General features: G+C 39.9%; 1 protein-coding gene across 1 annotated transcript in view; it reads right to left on the bottom strand.

Moving 5' to 3' along the window:
• dync2i2 (dynein 2 intermediate chain 2) overlaps nucleotides 1-18549 on the bottom strand; it is a 33023-nt gene that overhangs the window by 12011 nt on the left and 2463 nt on the right. The window contains exons 2-5 of the mRNA XM_080212394.1: nucleotides 14648-14757; nucleotides 8697-8854; nucleotides 4583-4692; nucleotides 1008-1175 (exon numbers count right to left, since the gene is read on the bottom strand). Coding sequence (XP_080068520.1) covers nucleotides 1008-1175; nucleotides 4583-4692; nucleotides 8697-8854; nucleotides 14648-14757 — 546 coding nt within the window. The remainder of the gene's footprint in view (nucleotides 1-1007; nucleotides 1176-4582; nucleotides 4693-8696; nucleotides 8855-14647; nucleotides 14758-18549) is intronic.

The following is an 18549-nucleotide window of genomic DNA, read 5'->3' as shown; positions in this document are numbered from 1 at the left end:
AATTTCCGGTTCTATTCTCAAAGCTCTTTATTTTTAAGAAATAAACTGTTGTCGTTTTGTTTTGTTTATTAAAAAGCTTTACTAAAAGTTCATTTGTGTTTTAATTTCTACTGTAACAACAAGTTTATTCACGGAATTCTTTAATTAAAAGGTAATTTACTTGACAGATGGTAAACATGAAAAAAACGGGTCAAATAGGGCGAAAATGGGGATGTTTTAGGATGTTAGGTCAACATTGGATCAGTTTGAACACTGATTTTCTTGAACTCCGATTTAGCGCAACCCTGCTTTTTCCATGATGACACTTTATGGACCCCAACATTATAACAGGACCACACTGTATTTGTGTAGAATTTGCACGTTTTCCCTGTGTCTGCGTGGGTTTCATTCAGATGCTCCAGTTTCTTCCCAAACTCCAAAGAAGTGCAGGTTAGGTGGATTGGCTATACTAAATTCTCCCTCAGCATACCCAAACAGGCGCCTGGACTGTACAGGAATTGTAATGAAGTTACTGTGAAAATTCCTTAGTCGCCACACTTTGGCGCCTGTTCAGCTACACTGAGGGAGAATTTAGTATGGCTATTGCACCTAACCTACACATCCTTGGATTGTAGGAGGAAACTGGAGCAGGATCAGGGAAAATGTACAAACTCCACACAGTGACCCAACCAGGAACTGAACTCAGGTCCCTGGCGCTGTGTGACAGCAGTGCTATTTACAGTGCCAACATATGCCAAACTTACATATGCAACCACTAACACCTAGCAGCTGCTACAGTCTCAATTCTCACCAGTTATACAACAGACATCCTCCATTATGATGGCACAAGAGCCTATAGCCTTATTAAATGCAAGCTGATGTTGAGGCAAAGCGCTTTAAATATTCTAAAGTTCAAACTTCTATGGAACTGTGGAGTTCAGACATCTCACTAACATCAATAGGATACTTTTAACTACAGTGTCTGAACCTCCCATAGACAAGCCCACTCCTGTTCAGAGACTGTTCACCTTGTGGAGTTTGATGTTGCGCGGCATCTGCTGTACAATCAGGGCAAAGCCATCCTGCAGAACCAGCTGGCCTCTTCCATCCATCTGCCATATCAGAATCTTCCCATCAGTGCTTGCACTCAGAACATGAATTCGATTACTGCGACTTAAACTCGGGATCCATTGCACCTGATTTGAAAAGAAGAGTTTTGTTTTAAAACTCAAATATTTCAAGAAAGCAAAGAAAACATCCAACTTGTCCCTTCCTTCCTTCCTTCCACCGAAGTTCACAACATGCCCTGCTGCTGATTGTTCTCTGGTTGAGACAGTGAAGGCTGGCAGGATGTCCCACAGTGAGAAATGTAGACAGTGTGGAAGTGGTGGCGAGGATGGAAAGAAAGAAGCTGCTGCATTAGACTTATTGGATTTGCTGTGTCAAGGGTGGGTTAATCAACGGTTAAAAATTTTAAGAACAGAAAATGCTGGAAATACTGGAAAAGGAGGGGGGGGGGGGGGTGGTGATCTTACCAGAATTTGTAAAAGTGTCAGGTTCAGTCAGAAAACTGGGGTGTAACTCTGCAGTTGCACAGACCAATCTTCTCTCCAAACTTTGAGCCACTTTAAAGAAAAAAAAAGGAGTGAGCGTCACTCTAGTGGGGCAGGGATGCTTAGAGCCAGCAAGAGGCTCTAAAGACTTTAGGGTGCGATCTTTAAAGGATGCCCCAATCAGAAATAATAACCTCCCCTGCCCCTCCCACCAACACGCACACACAATCATCACTGACATTTCAATCCCTCAATGACCAACTGCTCTCTCCCACCACCACACCTACATGAAGCCCCCCCCCCCCCCCACCCAATATCCCCATTCCTTTCCCTCCCCCATGGGGCTCCCACTAGGACCCACCTCTGGCACGGATGTGAAGCCATGTAAATGAGGTATGAATATTTAATGAGGGAAGTCCCTTAATAATATTTAAATGTATTAAAATCAGGTGGGTATGGACCAGATTATGTTGCCGGTGAGCGGTGGGGAATGTAGGAAATCACAAGGTCACAAACCTGAAATGTCAACTCTTTCTCACTCCACAGATGCTGTCTAACGTCCTGAGAGAAATGCCTTTTGGTTTTTTTTCAGGATTCCAGTATCCACAGTATTTTACTTTTCTGTTAGAAATTATCACTGGTCACCATTCTGCCTCAGCCCATCTGCTGTTGAAACTGTCTGTGCCTCTGGCACCTCCAGACTCAGGCTATTCCAATGTATCGCTGCATGTTGCACCCTCCATAAATGTGAACATGCAATCCACTGCTTATCTCCAAACTCATACAGACTTCTGTTCAGCCATCACCCCTAATCTCACTGACCTGCACAGGATCATGATTGGACAAAGCCTTGATTTTAAAATTCTCATCTTGTTTTCAGAACTCCCCATTGCCTTGCCCCTCCCTTTGTCCATAACCTTCTGCAGCCCCGTAACCCTCCCAGGTCCCTGCCATTTCTTCGATTCTGGATTCTTATGCCTCTCCCATCCTGTAATTGAACCACTGGCAGCCATGCCTTTAGCTGTCTAATGCAATGCCCTCTCTTAACCTCTCTCTGCTTTGTAAGAAGTTTTAAAGAACAAAGTTATCCCAATATCTCACAATGATACTGTTTTTAAGATTATGGGAGTGGAATGATCAGTTTGGGAAAAGGATAATAAGCCAAGAGGTGTCCCTACAACATCTGACTAGATAATAGTGATTGAATAATGGCCCAATCCCAGGATCACCATTTGGGTGACGTAGCAACGATCTGCAGACGAAACCACACTCTGGCTTGGGCCATGGGCTGAAAATTCCAGCCCAAGTTGCCTCCCATTAAAATGAAAGATGACAGAACTGTGCAAAAGCATAAAATACCCAGATATTGAAAATCTTAAAAAAAAAACAAAATTCTGGAAAACATTCAGCAAGCCAGGCAGTATCTGTGGTTGGGAAGCCGAGTTAACATTTCAAGCCAATGTCGACAGATCTGGGAGCAGTTAAGACATGCAAAAGGCTTTAAACGAATACAGAGACGGAGGCAAGAGGAAGGAAACAGCCAAGGGAAGATGATCTGAGACATCAAATGTTACAAAGAATGATTTTGCAAGGTGGAAAAGAGCAATAATCAGACAGGTAGAGAGAAAAGGTGGGTCTAGTGGAGCCAAAAAATTACAAAAGCAGAATCATTGCCAGCAGCTGCCACCCAAAACAGAGGTTATGATCTGAAATCGTTGAACTCAGTATTGATTTTGGAAGATTATAAAGTACCTACTCAAAAAGGGAGATACAGTTCCTCAAACTTCCACTGACCTTCATTAAAACAGTAAAGGAGATCGAAAAACGTCTAGTGTGAGAATGGAGGCGGAGAATTAAAATGACAAGCCATGGAATTGTAAGGCAAGGTACAAAATGAAAAAGAGAAATCCCCAGCCACTGTGTTCGAGAAAGCATGGAGAGACTGCAGCACCCTCAATACAATTCTCAAATACCAGATAGGACACTGACTGTGGTAAAGAATTGCAGAAGGCATTTCACAAAACAAGTAAACAAAATCTCAAAATCCCATTTGATTCTTACAGTCATTCAGTGCCTGATCAATATGTTATCTCAGATTAGGGCAATGGGAAGAAGAGGTCATTCAGCCTGTTAAGCCTTCTGCCACTCAATTACATCATGACTAATCTTTATCTTAACTCCACCCACCCATAAGCTTGGTCTGAACAACTCTCCGACAAGATCTCTGTCTCAGACTTTATCTGGGATTAGCATCTGTTCAGTTTGCCATTGGCCAGTCTGAGTTACTTTGAAAAATAAAAAAAGGTGCCTTCATTTTGATTTAGTTGTTGGAGCAGTGTACACAGATTGGGCTTTTCACAGTTACAACTGCAAGTAAACTACACCCAATATTCAACCAGTCATTGTTACACTGCCAGAAACTTGCCAGATTTTCCCCCTGTTCACAGACATTACATGTTGATGTTGAGGAGAGGCTCGAGCAGTTGAATGGACCCCTTCTGATCCTATGCACCAGAAATGAATTACAATACAACATCGAATCCTTTCAAAGTAGCTTTCCAATAGCCATAGTGGTGATATTGTAAATGGAGACTGATGGGTGGAAGAGCTACAGGAATGAGAGATACACAGAATTTGCATCAGTGTCAATTTCCTGCAGAATCCACAAAGCAAAAAAGATGTTAACAAGGCAAGGAGAGGACAAAAAAAGGATTTGAATAATCCAAGCTAAGACTTTGGGCAACACTGTGGCACAGTGCTTAGTGCTGCTGCCTCACAGCACCAGGGATCCCGGTCGATTCCTGGCGTCACTATCTGTGCCTAGTCTGCACATTATTTTCGTGTTTGTATGGGTTTCTTCTGGGTGCTCCGGTTTCCTCCCACAGTCCAAAAGACGTGCTAGTTAGGTGTATTGGTCATGCTTAATTCCCCCTCAGTGTACCTGAACAGGCGCTGGAGTGGCGCCACTCGGGGATTTTCACAGTGACTTCACTGCAGTGTTAATGTAAGCCTACGTGTGACACTAATAAATAAACTTTAAACTTTTTTACCTGATAAACCGGCTCACGGTGGGTATCCTCAGACATTCCCGATCTGGCAATCAAAGGGTCATCATTTTTACTGCTGTTCCACACTAAAACTTCTCCATTGTAAAGACCACCTATAGAGAACAGCACATTAATTAAGGTAGAAAGCTATTTTTTAATACTTTTCACAGAGTTTATTCATAAATAAAAGTGAGCGAGGAAATTAATATCAGCAGAGAAAGAAGTATGGAGAAACTTAAGGGCCTGAAGTCTGACAAATCCCCAGGGCTTGATGGCCTACATCCTAAGCCTCTAAAGGGATAATTGCAGAAATAGTGGATGCTTCAGTTATGACTTTCCAAAATTCCCTTGTTATTGAATGATCCCATTAGATCTTGGAGGAATGTTGTTGCCTATCCTTACTGACTGCAATCTGTGGATTAGGAAGACTAGGATCCAGTCACACAGGGATGAGGCAAGCCCCAAGCCACAAGCTATGGAGTTTGGAGATGGGCTTTGTAGGAATAATGATGTTGAAGGCTGAGCTGTTGTCAATGAAAAGGAGTCTGACATAGATGTCTTTGTTGTCTAGATATTCCAGAGTTGACTGTAGGCCCAGGGTGATGGCATCTGCTGTGGACCTGTTGCAGTGGTAGGCAAACTGTAGAGAATCCAATCTGGGAGGCTGGAATTGATTTGTGCCATCACTAAGAAAGTCATAATGATGGATATCAGAGCCATCAGACGATAGTCATTAAGGCATGCTGCCTGGCTTTTCTTTGGTACCGGGATGACGGTCGTCTTCTTGAAGCAGATAGGGACCTCAGATTGGTGCAAAGAGAGGTTAAAGATGTCCTACGTGGGATCCGAGTTCTCATCCAGGTACCCCTCCAAGCCAGTTGCTTTCTGTGGGTTGACTTTCATGAAGGCTGCCCTGATATTTGTGATGGTGGCTTCAGATACAGATTCATCTGAGGCTTCCGGGGTGGAAGGTGTGCTCTTGCTGACCTCTTGCTCAAAACGGGTACAGAATGCATTGAGCTCATCAGGGAGGAGTGCATTGCTGCCAGCGATTTTATCTGCATTCATCTTGTAGCCTTAATTTTCCTAATATCCCCCATAATCCTTCCACAAGTTACCTTAAATCTGCTGATAACTGACTTCTCCACTAGAAAAAACAAGTCTTTCTATCCTACTCAACCTAGACTCCTCATAATTTTCTACCCTTTACTTAGTTAGGTCACCCCTTAGTCTTCTCTGTTCTAAGGAGAAAGAACTGTACACAAAATTTCAGCTGTGGCCCAACCAGGCACTTTATACGGTTCCAGCATTACATCCCTGATTTTGTATTTTATACCTCGTCCAATGAAAGGAAGCTTTCTATTTGCTTTCTTTACCATCTTATCTAGCTTTCCTTTCACATTCAGGGGACGTCTGTACATGTTCTCCAAAGCTTCTTACTTGCTCGCTCCTCCCATTTTTGTGTATTCCATTGCTTTGTCTGCCCTCCCAAAATGCACTGTCACTTTTTTGCCCAAACACTAAATAAATGCAAGTCTTTTACCCAGAAATAATGCAATAATCACCAGCCTTTCAGGTACATAAGAAAGTAACTTGTACTGTGAATGCATTTGAAAGAATGGGGCAAATACTTCTGCATTTGTCCCATTCTTGCAGACTGCATTCACACTGCAGGGTTACATTTTTTCAATAATGCGTGATGAAATATCATTATTGACACATGTTTGGAACTGCGTCCCTCTGCCATGGGCCTTCATCCCTTAGAAGTGGCAAACAGCTAAGCTAGCTGGATAAAACCTTCTTCATTACCACCACAGAACTGAAGGTTACAGACTCGAAGCAAAGGTTATTTGATATGTATAAAGACAAAGTGAATGTTGCAAATCAGTAGGTAAATGGAAAAATACTGGAAATGCACAGACTCAAGGGGCCAAATGGCCTATTCCTACCTCTACCAATCACATTTTCTCTCTATCATCACTGCTATGGTAATTTCATATCTAATCTTTCCTCCTAAATTTCAATATGTCAACCAGCTTGATGCATTGGTATCAACCAATTTGCTGTTTGCATCTCTCTCATCCTTAACATATTGAAAGCAAGAATGGATCAACTCCGATTCTTAAATTTATTCTCATGACAAAAAACATTGGATCTTCTCACTTTCCTTAGGATCTCAGCAAAGAACAAAAGAAAATTACAACACAGGAACAGGCCCTTCAGCCCTCCAAGCCTGCACCGACCATGCTGCCCAACTGAACTAAAACCCCCTACTCTTCCTGGGACCATATCCCTCTATTCCCATCCTATTCACGTATTTGTCCAGACGCCCCTTAAAGATCACTGTAGTATCTGCTTCCACTACGTCCCCCAGCAGCGAGTTCCAGGCACCCACCACCCTCTATATAAAAAAAAAACTTGCCTCGTACATCTCCTTTATACTTTGCTGCTTGCACCTTAAACCTATGCCCCCTAGTAATTGACCCTTCCACCCTGGGAAAAAGCTTCTTGCCTTCCACATTTTTTTAAAATTACTAGCTTGATTTATCTTTTTTTCAGAATCTTGTTAAGTAATGGTCTCACAAATATTTAAAAAATGCAGCATTTTTATTTGGGAATTCCAAATCTACAGATCGATTAAACAAAACTCTTTGGACATTTATCTCATGCAACAAGGATTATCTACCACTAGTATCCTCCAGTGGTAGTAATGATGTACTGCAAGGACTTTAACTCAAATCACCCAATCGTGAACAGTAGAGAAAAAAAACTGGATCTTTAACCTTTCCAAATCAAAATACATATTATGTGCATATCTTATTTGATATCATTCTCTCACTTTGCTAATGTCTAAAATAGACAGAGGCTTTAATGATTTTAACTGATTTAATCCCATGATTACAACAGTGACACTTCAAAAGGTACGTAATTGGCTGAGCTTATGGAAGACAGTACAGATTTGCAAGTTCTTTCTTTCATTTAGCAAGGAGCTACTCACTTTACATTTCATTAATTTATTATCCTAACTCAAATTGAAGTAAAGGTATCCACTGTTTTAAATGTGACTCAGTAGGAAGTCTGACAACACCAGGTTTAAGTCCAACCGATTTATTTGATAGTAAATTCGCAAGCTTTCGGGGTTTGTCCTTTTGTCAGGTGAATGGCGAGTTCTCCAACTCTCCATTCACCTGACGAAGGGGCAAACCCCGAAAGCTTGCGAGTTTACTATTAAATAAGTCGGTTGGACTTAAACCTGGTGTTGTCAGACTTCTTACTGTGTTTACCCCAGTCCAATGCGGGCATCTCCACATCATTAAATGTGACTACCATGCATTAAAAAAAGTCAAAGGGCCTATGTACTCCAGATAAACTACAGGGATGATTGACTGATAAGTTTTGGTACAGCATACAAGGCCGTGTCACACACTGTTGCAGTAGAGCTCAGGATGCTGCAATTTTATTGACCGAATCTAAAATAGGAGAATTCTCCTTAACACAGTATAAAAGCTCATTTAAACATTCCCTCAGCTCTGACAAAGGGTCACCCAGATTCGAAACACTGGCTCTATTCTCTCTCCACAGGTGCTGTCAGACCTGCTGAGATTTTCTAGCATTTTCTGTTTTTGTTCCCTCAACATTAACACTTCCACCTAATCACTGATTGTCATTTTTCTGCTTTACTGAATCCTGCTGGCAATGTATACTGCATTGCAACTCTTCCTTCTTCCGTATGAACCTTTAAATAGAGACTCTATCTGCCCTCTTAGATAAAGATTCTGGGGTGCCCCCCCCTCGCTTTCCTGGACAATACTTATTCCTCAACCAACATAGCCAAAACAGATTAACTAGTTAATACCTGACTGCTGTTTGTGGGAGTTTGCTGTGTCTAATTTGGCCAAAGTTCCTACATTACAACAGTGACCACAGCTCAAAAGTATTTTGTGGGCTGCAAAGTACTTTGGGATGACCTGAGGCTATAAAAATGGAACTGTTTCTTTCATCTACTGCCTCACGCGAGATTAGAAACTCAATTACTCCAGTGGTTCAACTCATTCTCTCTCATTCCCTTCATTGTGATAGCAGATACAGATTTTAAAATCAAAGCCTAAATTCATACCCGCAATCAGAGAGGGTTCTACTGGGTGGAATGCCAGGCACATGACAGCACTAGAAACATCAATTACAGTATTTGGTCTCATTGGGTTCAAGCCTCTCCGATCCAGATTCCAGGAACACACATAGGATTTTTCTGTGCTCCAGTCGCCATCCTCCAGCCTGAAATCAAATTTGGTAAGAATCATTACTAATTATTGTGCACGCACTAAAACAAACTTTTACACTAAAAAGTAGAGCACAGGGCTCCTTCAGTCAAACACTACTCAGTGTTTGATGGAATGATTTAGTGGCAACTAGTGATTTTGATTCACCAAGACTACAACTCAACAAGTAAGAAAAATGATCAACGAGATTGTATATGTTATTGATTTGTTAGTCAGAGGCTATGAGGAAGCAAATGCACATTTGCAAAGGATGCTTGTGATATGACAGAATTCACTGCTTTTGTTCCAAATATCAACTCCAGAAGAAAGTCCACAAAAAATAATCATTCAGCAAATGTGTCATTTTGGCCCAGTAACTTTGGAGGTACAGGGTCTGTACAAAGTAGATATCGTGCTCGCAGTGACATAATACAACACCTAAACTGAGTGGACTAAATAGTATGACAGATGAAGGCCAACACTATTGGCAGTGTAGTGTACACAATATTTTGAAGTATTTCTTGCTATTGTAAGCTGATAGAATCCATCAAAAACAATTAAAACTTTAAAATATTTTAATCCCTTGTCATTTTGCAACTAGCATTGAATGAAACACAAATGCTTAGTCATATAGTACATTTTCAGATCTTCAGCATAGAGCTACACAGCCAACAAATTATGTGTGCTCACTATCATAAAGAAAACAGAGAGGCCAATTTGTACACAGCAGCAAGATAAATGACCAACTAATCATTTAATGATGTTAGTGGAAGCATGTGTGTCAGCCAGGTCACTAGGAGGCAATCCACTCCTTTCCCCAAATATTGCAACAGGATCTTTTACACCCACCTGAACAGGCAGACAGCCAGTTAAATGTTTCATTTGATACAGCAGCTCTGACAATGCTGCATTTTCTCAGAGCTGCACTTGGGAGTCAATCTGAACTACATTCTCACATTCTTCAGGAAACCTTGAGCACAAAACCACCAGATTCAAAGATGATCCACTGGGAATGAATCAGACCACTCAGTAGGAAAGCAATTGTGCACTGTGTCCTCAATGCCACTCACTAACAAATAGCAACTCCCAGAAGAGAGTGCAAGGAACAAACTAAGCAGGCAAAAGCATCCTTCTGACACTGTTTCAAGAGGCATTCCTCCAACATCTGTACCAACATCACTCCCTCAAAATGAGGCTGGTTATTCATCTCATTATTTGAGAGACACAAATTGGTGCTGTGTTTTCTCACAAAATAAGAAACTACATTTCAAAAGCAATTTGCTAGGCCATTCCATAACCATAAGAAGTGTGATATAAATGTAAAATTTTCTTTCCCCAATAAAAAATGCAAAAACTGGATCTATTTTGTTTTTGAGATGATTTCAGAGCAAGAAATAATTTAGAAACTCTCAAAATTATTTGTCAAAGTGTAAACTTAAAACCATGTTGCCACAGAATTTAAAATAAATACATTAGTTATCAAGCAAACATTCTTTATTTGCAATGAAATAATTATCTCAGTGAACACTGCTTAAAAATACACAAGAGAACCAGTTTTGAAGTATTCAACAGGTACTCATTAGCCATCTATATGACATGAGGTATTTAATCGACTGATTGCGTATGACTTCCAGAGGTCATGAAAGCTGCTATATAAATGCTAGCCTTTTGTTTTAAAGATTTGCTAAAAATCCAAAGTGTTCAACTAAACTGTTGATAGTTGCATTTACTAATTTACTAATATGCGTTTCAGATAGTGCAAATCTCAGATGAAAATCCAGTTTAATAAATAATCTGCAATTTACTTTGTTGTAACAAATTAAAAGCTCAGAGGGATCAGTAATGCTGCGAGGATGTAGAAGGACTGAATTCTAGTGTATCCCTGTTGCACTGAACTGTAAAGCAGTCAGCCTACTTAAATGACTTTTCAATGTCCAAAGCATACAAATGATTACTGAACTCCTTATTTCAAGCTACCAGCTTACATCCTTTAAAGGGAAACAGACTCCAAAGTTAAAAGTGACGGTGGCATGGTACAGGAGAACAGTACTGTGCCAAGGTGCTGCTTTGGAAGTACCAATGGAGGAAGTACTACTAAAAATGGTGGATCTATTTTGCTGCAAACTAGCAAAGCATAAAATTAGAAACATCAGGATGATGATGATCTTCACACAACAAATGATCATAGTAAGAGGCACGGAGGCAAAAACTCAGGGGTTATCTCAGAAACAATACGATGCAAATAGGGTATACTTGGATGGATGTGTCAATCAGCCTCTCATTCAGTAATTCTCCTGCGATTATTTGTCACAAGTAGGCTGTGACAAGTGACTACACTTTAAAGATAATGCCTAAGTTGCAAAGTGCTAATAAGGTGCTACAAAAAATATTTTAAAATTTTATTTTAATGTTATATACTACTAACCTATGTTTTAAAGTAATCCTTGTAGCTCTTAGACAATAGAAATAATAAAAATGAGTGTTTGCTTTCGTAAGTTGATTCCAGTAGGATAACTCAAGAGTTTGGGATTAATTAAAACAAATTCAACTTTATAAATCCCAATTAATTTAGTGACATGGGGCAGCATTTTCCCCATGGATTTATGGGCCCCAATGTCAGGGTCAAACGTAGGTTAGAAGCTCACACTGCATTGGGAACAGACTGTGATTTTCCCAAACTGGCCAATTAATAGCTAGAGGGCAGACTCGTCAACCAATTAATAATAGGCAGGTTCTCAAAACTGGAGGGCCAACAAAAGAAAACAAGTGTCTTTTCAGGTAAGAGAGAGGGTGCCCCAAGTCAGAGGTGCCTTCTCTTCAACTCTTCCCCATTGAGAGCTATAAGTCTTCCCAGGGTTCAGAGACACACTTATTTATTAGTCATTCATTCTGTATTTGTCATGGAAAAGAAGTGCCTGAAGTACGTACATGAATCCCTGCAATTACCATAATGTAAGTTCAGGATTTTATTTAATGAGTTGTCATGTGTTGCAACCATCTCACCACATGTTCACAGTAGACAAAAAACAAGGGCCCTGCTTCCTCCTGCCTCACATAATCCAAGATTGCTAGTTGTCAATCCACTTTAATTCTCTCAAACCACTCCAGAAAATGGGATTATCAAAACTGATCCAAACTAATCACAGAATCCAAATTAAATAACAATATGTAAAATTTAGAAAAGAGCACAGCAGCACAAACATTTTGTAGAAACCACAACAGTACACAACTTAGGGCGCAATCTTACTGGCTATTCATGCCAGGCTCTCACTACAGCAAGATCGAAGAATTTGGCGCCAAGCCAAATCTCCGTTCACCGCAGCAGGGTAGGAAAATCCCACTGGAGTGATCAGTGGTAACATTCCAGCCTTAAGCTTTTAAAACCATACTTTGCTCCTAATAGCAGTGATTACAGAGAATTTCTTGAACTGTCAATAACAGACTGTGACATTCCATCTTGATGCAGGTCCACCATGGATGATCCTGGTTCCCATATATTTTGTCAGACTGTCAGTTTTTCTTACTCATTCCCCACAACACAGATTTAAATGATCCATTTGAGCAAACTGGAAATTACCTGATATTTCCTCAGACAGTCCTATTTCTGATTTGAATAAATCACAACATTTTCCTAATTTAGTTAACACACTCAGGATCAAGCCTATTTCCTACAAGCTAGACATACAACCGTCTCAGACCTTGGTCTTAGAAGTATACAGGACAATAAATTCATATATATTTATGCACCAAGTTAGTTCTGCTTCTATCCGTCATGACTGGGATGGGACGAATGTGCAGTTGATCTCAATTCACTATTCCACAGGTCGGCCCATTAGTTTAAAATCACTGACCAAATTGGGCAATTATTTACCTTAACTGCTGTCAGACCAGAATGAAAGAGACTTTAAACTCAATGATTGATTTATTATAAAACAAAACCTGTTTTTAAAATCAAATTTAAAGAACTGAAACACCATAATTGTATTCTGGAAGTATAACTATCTGTCCCTTTTTAAAAATATCCCAGCACGTGCATGTGTGAGCACATAAACACAAACAAAAGGAGAAACATATACAATCTCTGCAGAGATAGACTTTGGAGATTGAGCTTTACAAAATAAAGTTCACAGCATTTTGATGTTGTTGATCTGGAGCTCCCTCATGTGAAAATCTCGACTGGTCCCAGTAGATGTCTGGAAGCTCTCATCAACAGAGCTTTGACGTAGAGGAGAATAAATATAGAACTGGATCAATTCTTCTTGTCTCAGCTTTTCAAGTTTCCAAATGTAGAGAGGTTGCACGCATTTAAGAAATCTATGGCTGCAAGTTGAAAACCACACATGCACAACTTCAGGCAAGGCAGGAAGGTAGCGAGTTGGGGCAGCCTCCCTTCTTAGCTTAAACCTCAAAACATACTGATTTCAAAAACAACAGATCCAAAACTTAAAGCTTGTCTCTGTTATGTGATTTCCAGTAAATCACTAGCCTATGCCAGTTTATCCCCTCAATTAAAGTGATTGCAGTTCAAAACAAACACACTTCCTGCTCAAGTACCTTGCAGTCAGGTGATTTCTTGGAAAAAAAGGCAGATTTGTGCTCAATCCAAAGGTGAACTTCAGGCCCTTCTTTAAAACAACTGCAGGTCAGTATCCAACTGTCCAAATAATGCAATGTCTTGCCAAATTTTAAAAGAAAATATCTTTCCAACCCCATCTTTAATTAGAAGTAACATGGAATTTATCACAATAACTCTGGTGTGAACTCTGGTGATTTAGACAATAGTCTAAATCATAGAATTTAGAAGCAGGCGGAGGCCATTCAGCCCTGTGAGCATGCACCACCATCCATTTTGATCATGGCTGATCATCAAATTCAATATCCTGATCCCCTTCCCTGCGCACCCCACCACCCCCCCATATCCCTTGATACCGCGAGCCCCTAGAGCTGTATCTAATTTCTTCTTGAAATCAGACAACATTTTGGCCTCAACTACATTCTGTGGTAATGAATTCCACACATTCACCACCCACTGGTGGAAGAAATTTATCTTCACCTCCGCTCCAAAAGGTTTACCCCTTATCCTCAAACTATGACTCCTAGTTCTGAACTCTCCCACCATTGGGAACATTCTTTCTGAATCTACCCTCTCTAATCCTGTTAGAATTTTATAAATTTCCATGAGATCCCCTCTCACTCTTCTAAACTTCAGTGAATTTAATCCTAACAGACTTAGTCACTCCTCATTTGACAGACCTGCCATCCCAGGGATCAGCCTGGGAAGCCTTCACTGTATTCCCTCCATAGCAAGGAGATCCTTCCTCAGATAAGAAGATCAAAACTACACACAATACTCTAGGTGTGGCCTCACCTATACAATTGCAGCAAAACATCCCTATCCCTATACTCAAATCCTCTCACTATGAAGGCCAATATACCATTTGCCTTCTTTACGCTCTGTTGTACCTGCGTGCTTACTTTCAGTGACACCAAGGTCTCGCTGAATATCCACCTCTCTCAATTTACACCGATTCAAGTAATAATCTGTCTTCCTATTATTGCTACCAAAGTGGATAATCTCACATTTATCAATATGAATGCCTCTGCTTAATACTTTGCCACAGCAATATTGCTGGAATTGTAAGTTCAGCCACGTGGTAATTACATTTATGATCATTCCACGACCAGAGACAGAAGCTGGAGGTTTCCTTCCTATTCTGTTAAGACTCAATGTCACATCTGGAAAGGCAAACATGTCATACTATCAATAATAAAGAGAGAGGATGATGTTGATTATTTGTAGTTACTATACCTGCCGTATGCACATGCAATGACAGAGCCAGTCACATTCCAAGACACGCCAGTAACATGCAAATGTCGCTTCTGAGCTTCTGGATAATGCAGCGTGTGCAAACACGAAACCTACAGCAGTATTTAAACAATGAAAGGTATTAAACAATTATATAGGAGTCAGCCACATTCTTATTGCAGTCAGCAAAATTAATCTCAATATCAAAGCTGTAGAATCACAATTATTGGTTTGTGAAATTATAGGATTCAAGCACAGGAAATCACTATTTAATATGATGGACATGGGACATTCCTGTCTATCATTCAACTCTCTATCCACATTACTATGTACCCTGTTGAACTAAAAGCTCATTTGTTTTTCTACTAAGCCTTCTGCAGGGCATCTTACTGAATCCATACCAGTTACATTTGCATATTTCCAGGCAACTCTTCAAAGGACTCATCAAATCAGTCAAGCTATGTCTACAAATAAAAGTCTTTGTTGACGATTTTTGATTTTCAAAAATCAAAGCCAAAATATTTAATATAGCACTGCTGATTTGCTGTGATATCCCCAACACTGCATTAGGTTCTCTCCATCATCCGTGAGTGGTCTATACCCACTCTTTATTGTTCTTTTGATTTTTATATAGCTACACTTCAGCCACTGTTCAGCCTCTGGATTAAGTTCATCAAATGAAAATACAAAGTTTCCACCTCTGCAAACTCAAGTAAATTTAATCAAATGGATGCTAGAATTCAGTATATTAAATAATTTGTTACCATATGAGTTACAATAGAAACACCATCTTGTGGCAGGGTTCTGGACTTTAATTTTCCTTAACAACATACGATTATAGTTTTATACTTTACATCCATTTAACCAAAGTCCATGGCTCTGGCAAGCAGCTGTTGATATCTGGGATTCCATCAATTTCTTAATCAGAAAACGTTGATGTTTTTGGTGGAAATGAGTGAAGAGAATTACTTGAGTGCAATTCATCTGCCAAATCCAAGCAATATTTCCACTGTGTGGAAGCAGACATTCTTTCAAACCCCTCATAATTCTCACATCTCTATTAAAAGTCCTCTTGAATCTGCTCTGCTCCATATGAACAATCTCAGTTTCTCTAGTTTCCCCACATTATTAAAGTGCCTCATCCTTTTTATCAATTCTGGTAAACCTCCTTTACACCCATCTTAAAGCCTTGACATCCTGTGTGTGCCTAGAACTGGATATAATACTTCATCAAAAGCCTAAACAGGGATTTGGAAACAACTTTTACCTTAACTTTCATAGCTAAATCTATTCTTTGAAAAAGTACTTCATTGTTGCAAAAAGCAAAGTACCACAATTTTAACGCACATGTACACTACTGATGAAAAAAATCCCATACCCTCCATGATGCCCTTTAGTGGAATTTTGTGGTACGTACAGCTTAAATTATTGGTTCCTGGGCTTGTAGAGTATAGGAAAAAACTCCCATTTATATAACGCATTTCACATTCCCATTGCTTTCTCCTCAGTGTCTTTATAAATAATAAATCCTCAACAAGGATTTTTAAAATATAGATAATCTGGTCATTATCATATTCCTGGCTATAGGATCTTGCTTTGTATCCCTTTGCTGTTGCATTTCTACACTACAACAGTAACTATACTTTTAAAAGTAATTCATTGTCTGGAAAGCACTTTGAGACACTCAGAGTTATGAAAAGCACTATCAAATGTGAACTGTATTTTTAAATAAACTTGTTAAAAACCTTAGCAAGAATCCAAACTGCCAGAACTTGCTTTACGATTTACAGGGCTAAATAGAATAGGCATAATGAAGTTCAGGTACAAATGAAGAAAGCATTGAACACTTTATGGATGTAATCTATTATCTAATCCAAAGTCAACATAAATGACGGGCATACTGACAAAAGGACACTTGCATTGTTTTGCACAAACTGTTGCACTGGGTAATGGAGCAGTGCCTCAGTCAAATAGCTAACAGGGAGTTCAAACATATTCCAAATTGCTCTGGGCTTTCTTTGGAACTGCCAAAAATAAAAACAGCTCAGAAATACACTGAAAAACCAAATACGAAGTGCTATTTTGACAGATTTGGCAGAAAGCACTGCATGAGCCATTGAAACCTTGGAGGCATATCAACATGGGACAAAAAACATTTTTTGGGCGGATGGGGGAAGTGTTTCTAATGTTACAAGGAACACAATTATTCAAATTGTTTTTATAAAGTTCATAATAGGCTGAGCAGAAAGACCATAGTATAACATTGTACCTGCACAGACCTGCACCTTGCTATTACGTAGACAAATATAGCAGCTAATCTTCATACAAACAGAAAGACCCCATGAGCAGAAACAGAGACAAATTCCAATTGAGCTGTTGTTGGTACAGGGCGAAATGTTGCCTCGGACACTGGGTGTTCGTGGTTTTAGGATGTGGAAGTGATACAGAGGAGAAATTAGGGTGTGCCAGAACTGTGGATAGAATTTATGGTTTGACTCGCCAGTATATTCCTGGTGTCTGCCAGTAATAGTGAGTGAGAAAGGAAACAGGATAGATTATATTTGAGGTGGGGAGTTTAAGGTCTGGCAGCAAATATTTGCCAGTTTCCAAGTTATTAGAATATGTCTACTTTTATTTAGATTACACTTCTGTGAATTGCAGTGGAATTTTTCTTATGTTAAAGATATTACACAAATGCAAATATTCATAATTGAATATTTGAAAGAATTTTGCAAATGAATCACAGAATTGATATGGCACAGAAGACGGCCTTTCAGCCCATCACGTCTGCATCAGTTTCCCATGAGCATTACCCCATACCCCTCCACATTGTTCCTAATCATCTAATGGCTTCTTGAATGCCTCGAATGAACGTGCCTCCACCACACTTCCAGGAAGTGCATTTCAGACTAGAATACTATATGGCTTCAACCTCCTTTATATAGGATGTGGACATCATTGGCTAGGGCAGTATTTGTTGCCCACCCCTAACTGTCATTAAGGTGGTGGTGAGCTGCCTTCCTGAACCCAAGTCAAGACTGTGCATGGCTTGGAGATGGTCGCGTTCCTATGCCTTGTCCTAGGCAGTAAAGGTTATGGATTTGAAATCGCAGAGTCTACTTGCCAACTGATCAGCACTCTCCTCCCATACAGCATAAAGTTGTTTTCCCTGACATCGGTATTCTTGTGATAGTATTGATGAAAAGTTTTGACAAAGTTTTGTTTATTAAAGCAATACTCAAGTCCTATACCACAAACAACTAGAAGTATTTACCATAACAATTCACATAGCATCTTTAATGTGATGAAACTTCCCAAGGCATTTTTACAGAAACATTCCAAAGTATAAAACAAAGCCACATTAGAGGTCAGGTGACCAAATGCCTAGTCAAACAGGTAGATTTTAAGAAGCGCCTTAAAGGAGTAAAGTGAAGTACAGATATGAACGGGGAAATTCTAGATCTTGGAGCTTCAGGAGCTGAAGGATTTGCCACTAATGGTGGAGCAATTAGAAATTGGAGTGCACAAGAGGCCAGAATTAGAGGTGCACAAATATTTCAAGAGGGTTTGAAGAAGATTACAGAAATAAGAAGAAAGGCCATGGAGGAATCTGAAAACAAGCATGATAATTTTAAAATCAAGACTTTGCCTGACTGGGAGTCCAGTTAGGTTAGCAAGCACGGGGGGTGATAGGGGAATGGGATTTGCAGACAAGGGGAATATTAATATTTTCTCCAGCCCTACAAGCTCCTAGTCACCTTCCCCATCACCAACTCCAAACCACTCCCTCCACCATTTTTCTCTCGCTGTTCTACGCTCCTTGGCAGTAGCCAATTTCTGCAAGATGTTTGAGAAACCCACACAGTTAAATTTTGGGTTTTGTTTATTATGTTTCAATACCTCAA

Source organism: Carcharhinus amblyrhynchos, chromosome 25, assembly GCF_965287045.1.
Source record: "Carcharhinus amblyrhynchos chromosome 25, sCarAmb.v2.hapA, whole genome shotgun sequence".
Lineage (NCBI taxonomy): Eukaryota > Metazoa > Chordata > Chondrichthyes > Carcharhiniformes > Carcharhinidae > Carcharhinus > Carcharhinus amblyrhynchos.
The sequence above is the reverse complement of the archived record's forward strand: the minus strand, read 5'-3'. Positions and strand labels throughout refer to the sequence as shown.